We start from the raw sequence: 20062 nt of genomic DNA, 5'->3' as shown, positions 1-20062 counted from the left end.
TGAGCCACCGCGCCCGGCCTGAAATTCACAATTTTTTCTCCTTTCTTCTCTTAACTGACTTAAAAAGCAATTGTATAAAATAATACATACACATTGTATGGTTGGGCCTGTAACATAAAGAAATGTAATATATGTGTAACATACTTGCCAACACAGCATAAAAGAGTTTTGTGGGAACAAAGCTGTACTGGGCTAAGGAAATGACTATAAATAGTAAAATAATAACTTTAACAATGTACTGTTGGGTTTGTAACATTAAAAGCTATAGGGAACAGTAAAAGGCCAAAAATGGGGAAAAATGGAATAGAGTTATGGAGGAGTAACTTTTCTATATGTCACTAGAATAAAACTAGTATAAATCTGAAACTCATTCTGTTAAGGTTTACAGTATATGGTAAACTCTAGGGTATCTATTAAAAATATAGTGAAAGGAGTGGGCATGGTGGCTCATGCCTGTAATCCCAGCATGTTAGAAGGCCAAAGTGGGAGGGTTGCTGAAAGTCAGGAGTTCAAGACCAGCATAGGAAATAAAGTGAGAACCCATCTCTATAGAAAAATTTTAAAATAAAATAAAAATATAGTGAGAGAATTACTAAAAAGTTAAAATGCTGCATTAGAAAATATTCAATGCAAAATGAAGCAGGAAGACAGAAAAGAGGAACAAAAAAAGGCATGGGACATATAGGAAATAATTACAACTATACCAATAAAGCACTAAATGTGAATCAATATGAATGTGAATTAAGCAGTCCAATCAAAAGTCAGAGATTGTCATAATGTATAAAAATATATAGTCAAACTATGTGCTGTCTACGGAAGCCACAAATATAAGTAAAAAGATGGAAAAATACATTATCTTGCAAACAGGAACCATAATAAAATGGAATGGCTATACTGATAGGAGACAAAACGGACTTAAAAAAAAAGTTACAAGAGATAAAGAGAGACATTTTATAATGAAAAAATAATAAAAGGATAAGCTCATCAGGAAGACATAACACTTACACATATATTTGCACCTAATAGCAGAGGCACCAAAACACATGAAGCAAAAACTGACAGAAATAAAGGGAGAAACTGACAATTCCACAATAATGATTGAAGATGTCAATACCCCACTTTCAATAATGGATGTAACAATTAATGAAGATCAACAAGAAAAAATGGAAGACTTGGAAAACACTACAAACCAAAGAGACCTAACAGATATCCATAGAACACGCCACCCAGTAACAACAGAATATACATCCTTCTCAAGTTCAAATGTAACATTCTCCAGGACAGACCACATGCTAGGCTATAAAACAAACTTCAATAAACTTAGAAGGATAGACACGATACAAAGTATGTTCTCTGACCACAATGGAATGAAGTTAGAAATCAATACTAGGAAAAAATTTGAGATAATCACAGATTTGTGGAAATTAAACAACACACTCCTAAATAATCATGTGTCAAAGAAAAAATCAAAAGGGAAACCAGAAAGTACTTCGAGATTAATGAATATGAAGATACAATATACAAAAACATATGGGATGCAGCTAAAGCAGTGCTTACAGAGAACTTTATAGCTGTAAATGCCTATATAAAGAGAAAAGAAAGAGTTCAAATAATAACCTAATTTTCTACCTAAGGCACAGCGGGTGGGAAAAACAAATGAAATCTAAGGTAAGCAGAAGAAAGGACATAATACAGACTAGAGGAGAAATTAATGAAATCGAGAATAGAAAAACAACATAGAAAATTATAGTCCAATATCCCTAATAGATGCAAAAATCCTTAACAAAAATTTGGCAAATCAAATCCAACAATGTCTAACAATACAGTCATGTGTTGCTTACCAATGGGGATATGTTCTGAAATATGCATCATTAGACAATTTCCTCATTGTACAAATATCACAGAGTGTACTTACACAAACCCAGACAGTATGGCCAACTACACACCTAGCCTGTTGCTCCTAGGCTACAAACCTGGACAGTGTGTTACTGTACAGAATTCTGTAGGTAACTGTAGCAGAATGGTAGGTATTTGTGTATCTAAACATGTCTAAATATAGAAAAGGTACAGTAAAAATACAGTATTACAATCTTATGGGACCACCATCATATATGCAGTCCCTTGTCAACCAAAATGTCATTACGCAGTGCAAGACTATATATGAAAACAATATTAACAACAATAATAATAATAATAAATCATGAGCAAATGGAATTTATCACAAGAATGCAAGGTAGGTTTAATATTCAAAAATCACCCACAGAGTAAAAAAGAAAATCATATAGCTATCTCAACAGATGCAGTAAAGCATTTGACAATATCCAATACCCATCCATGAAAAAAAAAACCTCTCAGCAAACAAGCAATAAAAGAAAACTTTCTCAATCTAGTAAGAGGCACCTACAAATAAAGCACAGCTAAGATACCTTGCTTAATAATAAAACAGTAAACACTTTCTGTTAAAAAATGAACTAAAAGAGAGAGGAGAGAGAGAGACACCATGTTCTTGGACTGGAAGACTCAATATTGTAAATCTGTCAGTTTTCCACAAATTGATCTACAGTTTTAATGTAACCCTAATCAAAATCCTATCAAGCTTTATTTTTCAGTAGAAGTTGGCAATTTGATATTAAAATGCATATAAGAATATAAAGTACCTACAGTAGCCAAAGCAGTCTTGAAAAATAAGTAGTACAAAATTGGAGAACTTATGCAACAGATGTTAAAATTTATTACAAAGTTACAGTAATTAAGATAGTGTGGTATTAGTATAAGGGTAGAAAAATACATGAATGGAACAGAATAGAGAAGAATGGAGAGTCTGGAAATAGATCCAATATGTATGTAGTGGACTTTTTACTAAGTTGCTAATACAATTCAATGTGGAAAGAAAAGTCTCTGCAACAAATGATGATGGATCAATTAGACATCTGTATGGAAAAAATAATAACTCATATACAATAATTAATTCAAGGTAAATAACAGATTTAAATGTAAATCCTAAATTTATACATCTCCTAGAAGAAAATATAGGAGAACACCTTTGTAATCTCATGCAAAATTCTTTAAACAGAACACAACAAGCACTAAATATAAAAGAAAAAATGATAAACTGGTCTTCTTCAAAGTTAAAGCTACTGCTCGTGAGCTGAGATCCGGCCACTGCACTCCAGCCTGGGTGACAGCGCGAGACTCCATCTCAAAAAAAAAAAAAAAGCTACTGCTCATCAATTTTGTGTTAAGAACACAAAAGGCAAGCCACCAACTAGAAAAAACAGATGCAATACATATACTGCACAAATAACTTATAAAGAACACAAACAAAACAATATTTTAAAAAAATAATCCAACAAAAATGGGCAAAAGACAGATATTTCATAAAGAGAATACATGAAAGCCTAGTAATAAAACTAAAAGTTGCTCAATATCATTGGCCTAGGGACACAGATGTTAAAACCACAAAGAGATTCCACTACAAACCAACAAGAATGGCTAAATTTATAAAGACTAACGATGCTGAGCAACCACATTGCTTATATATGACTAGCCAGGATCTAAAACAGTATAGTTACTAGACACCCACCTCTTGATCCAACGATTTCACTCCTTGCTATTTAACTGAAAGAAATGAAAGATATGTCTATAAAAAGATAAGAAATATATACCAGCAAGAGAACAGATGAATAAAATATGGTATATCCTTACAATGGAATACTACTCACCAATAAAAAGAAATGAACTACTGATACATGCAAGAATGTGGATGAATCTAAGTAACATTCCTCTTTGGCATGAGTCATATGAAAGGTCAGTTGTTTCATTGGGTTGAAGAGAATATAATTACAGAGTTTTAGAAAAGGTAGAGATGTCTTAAAGGGGCTGTAATTCATCTGCTTTTACTCACTGGAGAGAGAAAATAGAGGAACTCTTAACGCAGAGGGAATCTTAGGAACTGTAAGCTAATTTCTGGCAAGGACTCTTAGAGCAGAAGGGTCATTAGATACAGTAACTTAATGTTCACCCTGGGCTTAACTGTAAGTGGATACTAGCAGAAGAGCAAGGACAAGGGATACAAGCCAGACCTTGGAAGAGCCTTTACTCTAAGTTAAAATAAATGAGTTGTCACACAAGAATGGTGGAAGAGATATCTGTACATTATAGAAGGGATGAAATATACCAATAATTAGGCTTTAGCAAAATGTATCTCACAGTTTAGTATTCTTATATATGTTACCTATAAAAACTCTTTACTTCATTGTTTATTGCTATTTTAAATAAGGTTTTCAATTTTCAGTGTACCTCAAAGAGAACCCGTGGAAAATGCATTATGCTGATCCAAATCTCAGATTAAGGCGAGTTTCAAGTTTCAACCACTGACCACATCATCAGAGCAACACCACTTAACAGGTGGCCACTTAATTAAATTACAAAGTAACTGAATTGACAGTTGTTTCCAAAATTTTGCTATTAGAAGAAATGTTAAATGCACAGTCTTGAGCATCTGTCCTATTTCAGTGTGCTTCTGTAGGAAAGAAAGATGAGAAGCGAAATCACTGCAATTTTAAATTTCAAAAGGTACAACAAATCGCCCTGGAAATTTACACCTTTACTCACAACGTATGAGAACATTCACCTCTCCACACCACCATTTGATACCATCTTTTTTTTTTTTTTTTTGTCAACTTGATGGGTAAAATACACTAGCTCTTTGTTATTTTATTTTGTACCTCTTGAGATTGAGCATGTTTTCATGTTTATTAGCCATATGTACTACATCTTCCATAAATTGTCTATTTCTATTTTTTGGCTATTTTTTTTTCTACTTGCTTGTATCTCCCTTTCTTTTCGATTTGAAGGAGATGTGTGTGTGCGTGTGTGTGTGTGTCTGTGTGTGTTTGCCGAATATAACTTCTTTGTTAAGTTGCTAATAGTTTATCCAAGCCTGCCACTTGTCTTTCAATTTGTTTGTGTAGATTTTTTTAATCATTGAGAAGTTTTAAATTTTGATGTCGTCAAATGTCTGATCTTTTTGCCTCATTAAAGATCTCTCCCTACTCTGACAGTATCCATATATTCTCCTACAATTTCTTCAATACTTCTTTGTTTTTATGCCTAAGATGTTAATTCATCTAGAACTTATTTTTATAAATGGTGTCTGCCAAGGAAGTAATTTAATTTTTTTCCAAATAGTAAGTCTCCATTTTAACTCACTGAATTGTTCTTCCTTTCCTCTAGTGAATCAGAAATGCACCTTTATCCTATACTAAGTTAGTAAAGTTAGTATCCTTTACTAACTTGCTATACATACAAGAGACCATTTCTAGACTATATTATGTTCTACTGTTATAGTTATCTACATTAATTATATATTGTTTTAATCCCATATTTTAAAAACGTGTTTTGATGTCAGGTAGGATGGCTTGTTAATTCATTGTGTGGTAAAAGCTTTTTATTCCTGGAAACTTGCTTTCTTTTGCTTAGAACTCCACTAGTACAATTCTCCATCCAGAATGGATGCAATATCTTTTGTCTGCTACTTCCCAGTCTGGCCATTTCTTATAATATCCAACATCCATTCCTGGAAAACAAACCAATAAAAACAAACCAACTAAACAACAACTTTTGTGGAATAACAGCATTATTCATAAAAGCCAAAAACTAGGAAGGATTCAAATGTCCATCAACTGGTGAATGGATAAACAAAATGTGGTACTTCTATACAATGGACTACCACATATACATTCATAAAAAGAAATGAATTACTGACACATAAAACAACATAGATGAAATTCAAAAAATTGAATTTCTTACTAGGATATGAACACACAACAACCAAACACACTCACAAAAGATAAAAAGATAAAATCTGCCACCCCAACACCCAACTTTCTACACCTGGAAGTTTAAAAAACAAAACAATTTGGGAGTTGAAATGAAAATGCTAAGGGAAAGAAGCCAGACACAAAAAATTACCTATTATAGGATTCCATTTCTATATAATTTCTTTAAAAAAGGCAAAATTATAGAGACAAAAAGCAGATCAGTGGTTCCCCAGGATTTGGAGTTGAATGGGAATTAACATCAAATGGGCAAAAGGAAACTTTTTGGATTGATGAAAGTATTCTAAAACTAGATTGTGGTGATAACTGCACAACTATATAAGTTTACTAAAATTCATTGAACTGTATACTTAAAATGGATGACATTTAAGGTATGTAAAATTCTACCTAAATAAAGATGTTTAAAAAAAAACAAAACCCTGATCTATGAACAAAGCCACAAAAGAAATGTCAACTAACTCTACAATGAGATATCAGACAGGTGACAGTCACTATTCATCATGCAATCAATCAATTGATCAGTAAACTATAGCCAAAAACTGGGAACAACCCAAAAATCTGTCTGCAGTAGAATGAATAAATAAATTATCATATTATCATACAATGTAATACTGTACACAATGAATAAAAAACACGGTTACATGCAACTTCATGGAAAAAATCTCACAACAATAATTTTGGGCAAAAGAAGTAAGATAGATACTAAAGAATAAATTCAGCTGTATTCACATGAAGTTCAAAACCAGCCAAACCAAACTAGGGATGCATATACAAATTTTAAAACATTAAAAAATGTGGATAATTATCATAAAAATAAATTCATAGTAACCTTTGAAGGAAGGAAGATATGAGTTATAATACAGAAGATCACGTGAGTTTTGTGGGGTATTGGATACTATTTGAATTGTTTTATTACTTACATCCACACACACAAACACAATCACAGGAACCACAACCCTCATTCCCATTGGGCGTACTAGGATGTGAACACACAATCACACACACTCACAAAAGACAAAAATAATTAATAGCTAGATGAAATCCGTCTGCCCAACACCCAAATTTATACACCTGGAAGTTTAAAAAACAAAATGCTTTAAATAATTTGGGATTTGAAATGAGAACCAAAACGAATATAAGGAAATAAAGCATTGATAAAACTAAAAGCAGAAAATAATAAATTAGAAAATAAAAGCTATTCAGTAAAACTAAGTGAAAAAGATAAAACTTTGGCAAATATGATTTAAATGAAGGACAAAATTAATATAAATAATAAAATGAAATAGATGACTAAACTGAGTTTTTTTTATTATAAAGAGATATGCATGGAAAAGATCCAAAAATATAAAAACTCACACAAAATAAGTAATTTTCTAGGAAAATATAAATTATCCAAATGGGCCAAAAGACAAGTAGAAACTCTACAAAGATTAATCAATAATCATAAAAAGACTCAATAAGAGCAAAAAAATTATATTCCACAAAGGCTAGAGGTCAAAAGAATTCCATGGCAGAACTCTATCAAACCATCATGGAACAGATAATTCACATCTCAAACGCAATGTTATAGAAAACACAAACAAATGGGAAGCTACTCAGTTTATTTTACAAGACTAATATGATCCTAATATCAAAACGAGAAAATGATAGCACAAGAAAACTTTGACCTCGTCATATATGAACTCAGATACAAAAATTCCAATAAAAAATTAGAAAGCTGAAAGCAGCAGGGAATTAAACACTATTATATCAATAGCCTTTATTTCATGAATTCTAGGGTGGTAAAGGTGAGAAAAATCTACCATACAATTCGCTCCATTGATAGGTTAGGGGAGAAAAACAGTAATCTCAACAAATACAAAAAAATTGGTAAAATCCAATTCATTATTTGTAGACATAATTCACATATCACAAAATTCACAATTTAAAGTGTATAATTCAGTGGTTTCTATTAGATTCACAAAGTTATGTAACCATCACCATTAATTCCAGAATGTTTTCATCACCCCAAAAAGAAACTCCATGTCCATTTTCAGTCACTCCCCAACCTCTCTTCTCTCCATATCCTCTGGCAATCACTAATCCATTTTCTTTCTCTATAGATTTGCCTATTCTGGGCATTTTAGATCTACAGAATCATCAAATACAGGCCCTTTGTGTCAGGCTTCTTTCACTTAGCATAATATTTTTGAGGTTCACCCACATGGTAGCATCTAACTTCATTCCTTCTTATGGCTGAATAATATTTCATTGTATTAATAAATTCCATTGTAGGACAAACAGGATTTCCTTATCTACCTGTTGCCTGATGGACATCTGATTGTTCTCACTTTTTGGCTAGTATAGATAATGTCGCTATGAACTTTACATACAAGTTTTTATATAAACATGTTTTCAATTCTCTCGGGCATATACCTAGAAATAGAATTATTTAACTCATTTTTATGATCAAAATGATTAGCAAACTAGATACAAAGTATACAGTAAATATGGTGAAACATCAGATGCAATCCAATAAAAGTCAAGAACAAGACAAGGATGCCCTTATTTTGCACAGGATGTGTACACAAGTATCTCAGTATTAATACTATATTAATACTATTCAACACTGTCCTCAATGTCATAGACAATGCAATAAGAGAAGGGAAAAAGGCCGGGCGCAGTGGCTCACACCTGTAATCCCAGCACTTTGGGAGGCCAAGGCAAGCAGAATCATGAGGTCAGGAGATGGAGACCATCCTGGCTAACATGGTGAAACCCCGTTTCTACTAAACATACAAAAAATTAGCCAGGTGTGGTGGCGGGTGCCTGTAGTCCCAGCTACTCGGGAGGATGAGGCAGGAGAACGGCGTGAACCCGGGAGGCAGAGCTTGCAGTGAGCCAAGATCGCACCACTGCACTCCAGCCTGGGTGACAGAGCAAGGCTCCATCTCAAAAAAAAAAAAAAAAAAAAAAAAAGATAGAGAAGGGAAACAAAATAACATATAAGTGACAAGAGAAAGAAGACGCAAAATTGTGATTATTTGCTTATGACACATTGAAAATCCAAGAGCAACAAATAAATTATTAGAAGTGATAAGAGAGTTCAGCAAGAGAGCCAGATAAAAGTTAACACAGAAAAGTCAGTAACTTTCTGAAACACCATGTATCTGTTAGGGAATGTGTTTGTATGTAACAAAAAAACTCAAGTCAACAATGCCTCAAAAAATTAGTGCTATACTTTTTTCTTCACACAATGAAATTCAGCTCACAGGTGTCAAGGCTAAGGTCTCCAAAAATCTCTTGATCTTTCTTTTAAGGCTATATATAGTTCTAGCCATTACATCTGTGTTCTATGTAGGGGAAAGAGAGAGAGAGGAAAGAAAAAGGTAGTATGAGCAAAGTCTACCCTCTTTTAGAAAAGAGCTTTTCTGGAAGCTCCACCCAGCAGCTTCTGCTTGCATTTCATTAACCATAACAGTGTCATATGGTTACTCTATGCTGAGAGTCTGAATAATATATAGTTTGGCATACTACTGCCACAAACAAAAGTGCAGCTCTGATTATGCAAACTTGTCTGCCACATGCCAGTAGTAACCAAGTAGAAAGTGTAATAGAAAAAATAATCCCACTCAACATATCAACAAAAAACTATAAAATTTGTAGGAATAAACCTAACAAGGAATATAAGATCTTTATGGAAAAAACTTTTAAAAATGACTAAAAAACATTTTTTAAAAGGACTTGGAATAAACAGGAAAATATATCATACTTATAAATTGAAAGACTCACTTTTGTAAAGGTATCAATTCTTATCAAATTAATCTATTATATCAATTTAATCAAAATCAAAATCCCAATAGAATTCTCCACATAACCTGAAAAACATGATTCTAAAACTCATATAGTAGAAGGTAAAAATTAACAGGACAACTTTGAATAATTAGGGAAAATTGGCCCTACTGATCATCCAAACCTATGCTATTGGCATAGAAATACAGTACAAAATATGGAATCCAGAAACAGATTACATACACACAAACACACACAGCTGGATTACAAATCTCACGATTTTTTGAAGCAATAGATTGAAAATACAGGATTACAACTCTCACTATTTTTTAAGCATTAGATTGAAAATACAGAAGAATATATGTATGACTCTGAGTTCTTGTGTTAGAGAAAGTTTTTCTTATACAACACACACAAGAAACCAAAAATATAAAAGAAAATTTTTTATAACTTTGACTACCTAAAGATGTAAAACCTCTAGAAGACTGAGATCCCACAGTAAAGATTATTATTAAATCAGGAGAAACTTTTTACAACTTGTATAAAAAAAAGAAATTATTACAATCTTAAACCTAGGGAATTTTACACAGAAATTTAAAAATGAGTAATATCAAAATAATCCAGTGATAGAGGGAATGGTGAGAATATATATGAAACAAGATTGACCATGAACTGATAATTATCAGTGCTGGATGATGAGTATACTAGGTTTATTATGCTACCCTCTCTATTTTTGTATATGTTTGAAATTTTTTCATATTATTATTTATGTACTAACATGGCAAATGATCCAAGAGTGTAGAATGAAAAAAGCAAGTTTGTAAATAAACAAACTATAATACTATCTGTATTTTAAACATCGATATTATGTATTATAAATTTTCTATGGGCCAATTTCCTTAGACCAGTTTTACTAATTTATATTTTCCCAGAAAATACATATGTAAATGTCCAGAAAAGGTCTACCATATTACAAACCAAACGAGTATCCGTAGTTACCTTGGGAGAAAAGGGAGGTACCAGCATTGTGAATGTTCATCAAAGGGAAAATTTAGCCTAATCTCTAAGGCTTTAATTTTTATGTAATTACAGTATAAGAGTTTATGCAACCGCATATATTTATCAAACTCATAGGCCTGGAATTGTTCTGCATCCTATCTGTGGTGGTGGCTACATGGATCAATACACGTATAAAAACTCATAGAATCATACAACAAAAGAAGTAAATTTTGTTATAAAGTTTAAAAATTTTTAAAAATACAAGCAAAAAAACCTCATAAAACTGTCACTTTAAAAGGGTGAATTTGACTCTATGTAAATTATACCTCAATATATCTGACCTTAAAAAATAGGAAAGAGTTTAATTTTTTAAAAATCATAATTTATTTAAAGAATAGGGTATAAATTACATTAGTGGTATGATATGCTAATTGCTAAAGCAGATTATAAGGCATACATGTACTATATATGCATGTATAATATGATCCCACGTATATGCCTCTATCTTATTTCTGCATTAGAAATTACAGAGACTTTTTTTACTTACCTGTATTTTTTTCTGTGATAAACACATATTATTTTCTACTAATAATATTTTTCAAGGTTAGATGAGTGGGCACTGGCCCAATGGTGGAGACTCAATGTGGAATCTCTGCTGTCTAAGCCTGGACTTCAAGAGTGAGTGTCTGCAGTGGCCCAAGGGAATGCAGTGGGGGGTTCCTGTGGTAACAAATAAGGAAACGTGCTTAAGGCCCTGACAGCCGTGTGTCCCGGGTATCTGATCATTTGGCTACCACAGGCGTGCATGAAAGTGTTTGCCAAATTGAATATAGCTCTTGAGAACTTACTCTGAGGCCCCATCAGGCACTGTCAAAGATTCCCTTCCCAGCACACTAGAAAGCATTCTCTACCGGCAGATTGGTCTCTGTCAAATTATTTATAGGAGATTGGTTTGCATACTCAAAATGATATGAATACTTCTAATTATATCCAAACATGACAAATGTCACTACAAACTATGCTGAGGGTTCATGTTGCCAAATGTCTTGCCCTAACAAAGAGGAGGTAGTTGCAGCATCAGCACATTAGTTCCTATATAAGCAGGACTGACCCTTGTGCCTTATCTCCACCAGAGGTAAGTGATGAGGGCCTTGGAACTCCAAAAACCCCAGGTGGGGCAAAAGGGCTGACCTTGTAGCTTTTTGTGAGCATTAAACTGCTCTCTCCATCTTAACTTTTGTCTTCATAGAACCAAGCTTTAGGGTAGGGAAACTTCAAATCTGTAACTATAGGACTGGAATTTCGAAGCATCACTAACAAGAAGCTTGTTGTTTTACAGTGTGGAACACTTCTGAACCTGCATTTTCATCTGGAACTCCAGAGGTAAGACTTGGCTTTATTAATTTATTGACGACAGAGGGGATATAGTCTAATGAAGCTGTGAACAATCCTTAATTATACACCATTTCCATGTTTTTGCAGTTATATCAGGAAAGAGTGTTTCTGAATGAGTGTTTATAAATGCTAGAAAATAACTTTTTCATAATGTCTTGTTCTCAGAGACTATCCTCATTTGAGTTCTAAGATTAAAAGACCGTTTAGAACAGAATTAGCTTTGACAGTGAGTTCTCAGCTGTGCTTAGAACTGTCCAGTGGCAATAGACTAGTCCATGCCAGTTTTCTTCTATGGCTAAGCATTAAACACTTAAGACATTTTATAGACACTTTTGAAGACCCCAGAAATATTCTTACCTAAAAATATAAACACAAACACCGTTGTTAAAACCATTATATTTTAGCTACCTTTGATGATTCATTATTTGTTGTTAGAAAGACTTATTATTTACGGAAAAGGTCTCAAGTGTTACATCCACGGGGTATAATACCATGACTAAATTCCATGACTAATTTAAGAGGGATCCTGCCCTTCCCTAAGTAACTTATTAATTGAAAATAAAGGAAAAACTCAACCAATCTAACATGTCCACATTGCAGAGGCCTATCTATTAATCAGAAGACAATGACTTACATGCATGTGATGTACTCTTAAATTTTTTTCTCTGTTTTCTGGATGGAAAGAAAAGAACCCCATGGAATTTATGTGAGAAGAAGGGCCTTTGTGCTGAAGCTCTCATTCCTCTGTGGTTAGATCTGTTAACTGACAGCTGAAATCTCTCATGTCAAAAAAGATTTTGGAATCAAGGCAATGCTAAGTCTGTTGGGAACAAGCCAAATGACAAAAAATCCAGAGTACTAGAATGTATTACGTGCTTCTAACAATCCACTGAGAGATACAACACCAAATATCAACATAAAGATGTGAAAAATAATTATTTGCTTTATGAGAGAAAATGGTCATCTTAAAAGGCAAAGGTGTTTTGATAGCTTTGAAAATATCAACCTTCATTTGAACAAGACAAACTTTCTTTTCTCATTGTGTGATTGTCCTGACATATGGCATAGACAAACACTATGCAGAAAGAGGAGAGGGAATTAACTAATGACAGTTGCTATAAAACAATCCATCAATAGTTTTAGCTGCAGAGGTTTCATTCTAATTCAGTTGTAGGTAGCCTATCCCTGAGGATCAAGATATGTGATCTGGAAAGGAAACTCACAGTCCTAAAAATGAAATCTCAAATTACAGTCTGACTCCAAACTTGTCCTTTAGACTGTGTTAGAACACTGGGGAGTGCCAGTTTGGAGGAACAGTTACAGCACAGGCTATGTTCAACATGCCTTTCATTTCAAAGCCTAACTCACATTTGTGACTTCTGCTTTTTATTTCTCTCTCTCCCGTTTCTTTCCTCCCTAGGCAGAATCCTTTGCTGAATAAATCGCAGCCATGAGTGCGAGCTCGGATGCTGAGATGGCTGTTTTTGGCGAAGCTGCTCCCTATCTTCGAAAATCAGAAAAGGAGCGGATTGAGGCCCAAAACAAGCCGTTTGATGCTAAAACATCTGTCTTTGTGGTGGAGCCCAAGGAATCCTATGTGAAGAGTGCTATACAGAGCAAAGAAGGAGGGAGAGTAACTGTAAAGACTGAAGGTGGAGCAGTAAGTGAAAACAGGGAGAAAATACTCCCCATTTTATTTCTCGGTTCAAAAGTTGAAGCCTAACTTCCTGGGAATCTCCAAGCCTGTTGCCAATGCAAACACCCTTCTAGGCAGTGTAGAGACATCAGATGCGGAAGGCAAAAGGAATTCACAGCAATAACTTCATGTCTTCCCTTCCCAACTTCGCACAGGACCTCACCCCACTATGTATGGCCTTCATAATCTCCCTTCAATTCCCCACTTCCTAGTCTGAATCTCCAAATGTGAGAGAAATGAAAACAAGCTCCTTCTATCAGAAGTTAAATATTTACTTAGTTAAATAATGTATTAATATCCCCATTACTTCCAAAAAACGAAGTTTCTTAATGAATGAAAGAAAACAATAAAAATTTAGCCTATTAAAATAAGAACAAAAGGATACGAAGTGACAAATCTGGGATAAGAGAATGTGGGAGGAAAAAATATTTTAAAAAGATAGTGTCCTAGCTCATCATAGGAAACAGGTTTTCTTAACACTTAAGCTCTGAAATGAATATATTTCATGCCTTTTTAAAAAGGACATTAAATAATATAATGAGAAGTATGTGCGATTATAGTTTTACACCAAAATATACAGGCAAACATAAACCCTACCTCCAACCATCAAAACAAATTGGTCTCAGCCAGGGGCAGTGGCTCATGCCTGTAATCCCAGCACTTTGGGAGGCTCAGGCGGGTGGATCGCCTGAGATCAGGAGTTCGAGACCAGCCTGGCCAACATGGCGAAACCCCGTCTCTACTAAAAATACTAAAATTAGCTGGGCATGGTGGTGGGCGCTTGCAATCCCAGCTACTCGGGAGGCTGAGGCAGGAGAATCGCTTGAACCAGGAAGGCGGAGGTTGCAGTGAGCTGAGATTGCCCCACTGCACTCCAGCCTGGGCAACAAGAGCAAAACTCTATCTCAAACAAACAAAAACGAACTGGTTTCTTGCTTACTCACCAGACTCTAACCGTCAGGGAAGACCAAGTCTTCCCTATGAACCCTCCGAAATATGACAAAATTGAGGACATGGCCATGATGACTCACCTACACGAGCCTGGAGTGCTGTACAACCTCAAAGAGCGCTACGCAGCCTGGATGATCTACGTGAGTGTCTGTAAACACCTTTTTATTTCATGTCTCTCTCTGAGTAAAAACAAGATCCAAATGATAAATGTTCTGATCTTCGCAGACCTACTCAGGCCTCTTCTGTGTCACCGTCAACCCCTACAAGTGGCTGCCGGTGTACAACCCCGAGGTGGTGGCTGCCTACAGAGGCAAAAAGCGCCAGGAGGCCCCGCCCCACATCTTCTCCATCTCTGACAATGCCTATCAGTTCATGTTGACTGGTGAGTGAGAGAGGCATCTATTTACAGAAATGTGTAAATAGAATCTTTGGGGCCTCATTATATTATAATAATACATTCTAGCCACAGGGGGCTTCACTGTTTTCAAAAAACTTTCACAGCCGTGACATCTTAACGCTCTTCCCAGCAGCTACCTCCATTTTACAGATGAGTAAAGTGAAGCTCACTGAATTCACTGTCCTTCCCAAGCTAACACAGATAGTTAAGTGGAAGGCTAGCTGAAACAATTACTAGACCACTGTAAACATATTTATTGTTTTCCATATTTTTTTACTTTCCAATTTGGATAGAAAAAAATGTTCAAATAGACTTTTTAAAAATACCCAGGTTCACAGCAATCAACGAAAAGCGTTATCAGCCACAGCTGGAAAACTTTGTGAATTCTTACATTTATTTTTGAACGACACAGCTAATATTGCCAGCCTTTAAGGGTAGAACATGAGTAAAGAAAGCTATGATTTTCCTCCCAAAGATTTGAAGCACTTTCCTATTAAAATGAAAGGAAAAAATCTTTTCTGAGAAAAATTTTTAAATTGTATCAAGGCCTGTTATTCCTGCCTTATCAAGGTATAAACAACCAGCTTTGATATGCATTATAGGCCCAAATACAGCATTAAAACCTTTTATCTTCACACACCAAATGCACTGCCTTTGGAAATAGTTTATATTCCTGAGTTTTCTGTTGTTCCATGGAATTTTGGAAACTAAGGTGTTTTTTCTTTCTTTTTGGTTTGTTTTTTTGCACTTGTTTTTAAATTGTTTTTTCAAGGGGGAGAAAAAAGAGGAAGGGATAAAATAGGAATCTCCCATTACAAATTGGCCATCAGATTCTACAAGGATTCTATGCCAGTAAACTGTTCTTTGGTTGTCAACAGAAGCTAACTACCTCCCAGAAATTATCCAAACACTGGCTCATTTCAGAGGTTTTAATACTCAGCAGCTGCATTTACACAGCTATGTACACCACCCCTGCCCTCCCGCCCAGCGAGCTCTCTGCTCCTAATGGTTTGGTTTGGGGCTGCTCCAAATTGAAGGTTACTTATGGCTCCCAAACATGATTTTAGTACAAAATGGTGCAGCGCTCTAGCATTTGAGCTGCTAAATGTTATTTTAGCATTGCCAAGAGACCCGAACGTTGTTTTCTTATCTGTGCTCCCACTAGACGTGATATAATCTTCCACGGTTTTGCTTATACTAGAAAACAAATCTATCTGACTAGGATGCAAAATCTGCATCGGCTTCCCTGAAGAGAAGGCTAAAGTTTTCTGAAGTCTATGTCTATATCTACATCTAAATAACATCCAGATTTGTATCTGTTTTCCCTGAATAGATTTTTAGGTTCTAGAATTCTCTAAAATCTATAATCTAGCACTATAGAATTAGAGATTTAACAAATCAGCAAATTGATATAAATACAACGTATCAGTCACATAATCAGTGACACTTGTTTATATTATTTAGAAATGCATATAAGATTAAACGGAAAATAAAAGCAGATGAACACAAATATTCACAATTCCAGACCCCTTCCTTTGCCAGAAGTCAAATGAGTGACATCAAAAGCTGGGAAGGAGCCCGGAGGATATCTTTGACCTTAACTAGCTATGTACTTAATATTAGAAAAGTCACTTCCTCCTTTATCGGTCTCAGTTTTTTATCCCTCAAATGTAAGGGTTGGCCTAAGCAATTTCTAAGATCTTTTATGACTTCAAAATTCTGTAATTCTAATTGAAGTATTTATAAATAAAATTATAGGATGTCTGGGATTTTCTTTAAAATAATTCAGTGAGATTGGGATGGCGTATAGATGATATAAAATTGGCCAAATGTTAATAACCATTGCATCTGTATGATGGGCACATGAGGATTCATTATGTTATTGTCTCTACTTCTGTATATGTCTGAATTTTCTGTAATAAACATTTTAAAAATTAATCAAATATGTACCTTACACTCATTAGGATGTTTACTATCAAAAAAATCAGAAAATAACAAGTTTTGACAAGAACTGGAGAAATTAGAACTCTTGTGCACTGTTCGTGATCATGTAAAATGATTCAGCCACTGTGGAAACAGTATGGTAGTTCCTCAACAAATTAGAAATAGAATTACAGTATGATCTAGCAATTCCACTTCTGAGTATATACCCAAAAGAACTGGAAGCAGGGTCTGGAAGAGACATTTGTACAACTATGTTAATAGCAGCATTATTTACAATAGCAAAAACATGGAAGCAACCCAAGTATCCATCGACAGATGAACAAATAAGCAAAATGTGGTATATACACGCAAGAAGATATCCTGCCTCTAAAAGGAAGGCAATTCGGACATATGCTAAAATATGAACGAACCTTGAGGGCATCATGCTGAGCGAAAGAAGCCAGTCACAAAAAAAGACAAATACTCTATGATTCCTCTTATATGAGGTACCTAGAGTAGTCAAATTCACAGAGGCAGAAAGTAGAACGGTGGGTGCCAGGGAATGGGAGGAGTAGGAGATGGGGAGTTAAGAGTTTAAGGGACACAGAGTTTCAGTTTGACAAGATGAAAAGAGTTATGGAGATGAAGGGTAGTGATGATTGTACAACTTTACGAATGTACTTACTGCCAGTGATCTCTACACTTAAAAATGGTTAATGGTAAATTTTATGTTATGTGTATCTTACCACAATTAAAAATTAACAAATACAAAAAGGAATAGATGATTCCTTGCTCTCATTTTCACAAATTTTACAGTGAGAAGCAAATGGCTATTTTGGAGGATAAACACAAAACCAAAACCAAAGTTGACATCTTCAAAAAGTTACAAAGAACAAGCTGTGTTTGATCTGAACTGATTCAATAATCTTCATATTAAATATGCATTTTTTAACTGATGATTTTGAATTCATTCACAGATCGAGAGAACCAGTCCATCCTGATCACGTATGTGATTTTTTTTCTTCTCTGATTTGCAAGGATTGTCTTAGATGTTGACAATGCAGGCCATAGTTCTCTGATTTCTTCTCTGATTTCCATTTGACAGCGGAGAATCTGGTGCCGGAAAGACTGTGAACACCAAGCGTGTCATCCAATACTTTGCAACAATTGCAGTTACTGGAGAGAAGAAGAAGGATGAATCTGGCAAAATGCAGGTAGGTCTGGTAGCCAGAGTCAAAGACTCTGTCAAGGGTCTCAGATATCTGGAGTTCCAGATGTGAGAACTGCTCCTTCCTTTGCAGGGGACTCTGGAAGATCAAATCATCAGCGCCAATCCCCTACTGGAGGCCTTTGGCAATGCCAAAACTGTGAGGAATGACAACTCCTCTCGCTTTGTGAGTCTCTTGGTCACAGAGGGGTCTACTCCATCCCTAACTTCCAGAGTAGCCACGTCTGAATTATTATTGAATTACTATTTCAGTTGCATCTCTCTGTGTGTTTCAGTTTTCTAATATTAAATATTCTTTTCAAGGGTAAATTCATTAGAATCCACTTTGGAACTACGGGGAAGCTGGCATCTGCTGATATAGAAACATGTGAGTAACAGGACCACTGAAAATCAAAACAGAGAGACAACTGATTTCATTTGCAGGGATATTTTGCAACCTTTGCTGTGCATGAAGCCTGTTAAAAGGGTAGTCTGCTGCCAGTACTGCCCGTAAGCTAATGCCAGGCTTACCCATAATCCACTGAGTGCTCCCTTTGTCTCAATCTCAGACTTGATGGTTCTGTAACACATCCTAGAGAAATTCCTGCCTCAGAAGCAACTATGATTTTTTTCCAGGACAAAAGCTAGGGCTACCTATGGGTTTCCAATACATCTCTGTGGTTTGCTCCGGATCTGAGTTTTGGTAGATGTTTCCAAGGTAACCCCTCACCACAGAGTGAATCCTAGGTGATCCAAAGAAGGAGGGGACATTAGGGATCAACTAAAATACAGAGGTCACGGATCCTTCATGTGAAAAATATATTTGTCCTAGAGCAGGTATGCTTCAGTTGCTGCTCTTAGACAGTGAGAATCACCATCCATCTGCAATTGGTCATCAAGTTGAAATCTCACTGGAGCCAAATGTAATGCCCCAAATTTGACCAAAGACGTGAGTTTCATTTACCATCTCAGAAGCATTGATACTTTTTTCTAACTCGGTGCCTATTTCCCTCTCCAGATCTTTTAGAAAAGTCCAGAGTTACTTTCCAGCTAAAGGCAGAAAGAAGCTACCATATTTTTTATCAGATCACTTCCAATAAGAAGCCAGATCTAATTGGTAAGAAAGAACTTAAAGTCATAGATGGAAGTTCATATTTTATTAACAGTGTCTAATGTAAAATGTATGCCCTGAATTCTGTGACCCAGAAATGCTCCTGATCACCACCAACCCATATGACTATGCCTTCGTTAGTCAGGGGGAGATCACAGTTCCCAGTATTGATGACCAAGAAGAGTTGGTGGCCACTGATGTAAGTCAAACACACTAATTTTAAAAATCCATTACATATGGGAATGATAATAGCAACTTACTGTAGGTGTGGTTACCTTAGGATATGTATAAATTATCTTATAAGTTAAGCTCTTCAGCCCTAACCTCTGTCCTATCATTTTTCCTGGTAGAGTGCCATTGACATCCTGGGCTTCACTCCTGAAGAGAAAGTGTCCATCTATAAACTCACAGGGGCTGTGATGCATTATGGGAACATGAAATTCAAGCAAAAGCAGCGTGAGGAGCAAGCTGAGCCAGATGGCACAGAAGGTACCAAAAGAAACTTTATCTGGGTTTAATGAGAGAATGCAGCAAAAAAAAAAAAAAAAAAAAAAAAAAAAATCCTATTTTACACTCACATCTCCTTTGTGGCTGGACTTGTGACTTGTGAAGGGCATATACACATTTACACACACTGCATGCTTTCCTCACCCCCTCCCTTCCTTACATCTCCATGTCTCCATCATTTCCATCCAGCCCAAATAAGTCACAACAAACCCCAAAAGCCACTTATAAGCACAAACTATGAGACAGAATGAGGTATAATAGTGCT

The 20062-nt window shown here is 35.3% G+C and overlaps 1 protein-coding gene across 3 annotated transcripts in view; it reads left to right on the top strand.

The window, feature by feature from the left end:
• Nucleotides 1–11945: 11945 nt before the first annotated feature.
• LOC112609511 (myosin-8) overlaps nt 11946–20062 on the top strand; it is a 31641-nt gene continuing 23524 nt past the window's right edge. For 2 of the 3 annotated variants that reach the window (XM_025362361.1, XM_025362360.1), the window contains exons 1-10: nt 13456–13665; nt 14649–14792; nt 14878–15034; nt 17950–17977; nt 18078–18186; nt 18274–18366; nt 18504–18567; nt 19198–19296; nt 19386–19489; nt 19641–19779. In XM_025362361.1, coding sequence (XP_025218146.1) covers nt 13456–13665; nt 14649–14792; nt 14878–15034; nt 17950–17977; nt 18078–18186; nt 18274–18366; nt 18504–18567; nt 19198–19296; nt 19386–19489; nt 19641–19779 — 1147 coding nt within the window. Of the gene's footprint in view, nt 11994–13425; nt 13666–14648; nt 14793–14877; nt 15035–17949; nt 17978–18077; nt 18187–18273; nt 18367–18503; nt 18568–19197; nt 19297–19385; nt 19490–19640; nt 19780–20062 lie in introns of those variants that run through there. The other variant, XM_025362359.1, reaches the window with a different exon arrangement.

This window comes from Theropithecus gelada, chromosome 16, assembly GCF_003255815.1.
Source record: "Theropithecus gelada isolate Dixy chromosome 16, Tgel_1.0, whole genome shotgun sequence".
In the NCBI taxonomy this organism is placed as follows: domain Eukaryota; kingdom Metazoa; phylum Chordata; class Mammalia; order Primates; family Cercopithecidae; genus Theropithecus; species Theropithecus gelada.
Note: the sequence above shows the minus strand (reverse complement) of the source record. Positions and strands in the feature narration are given on the sequence as shown.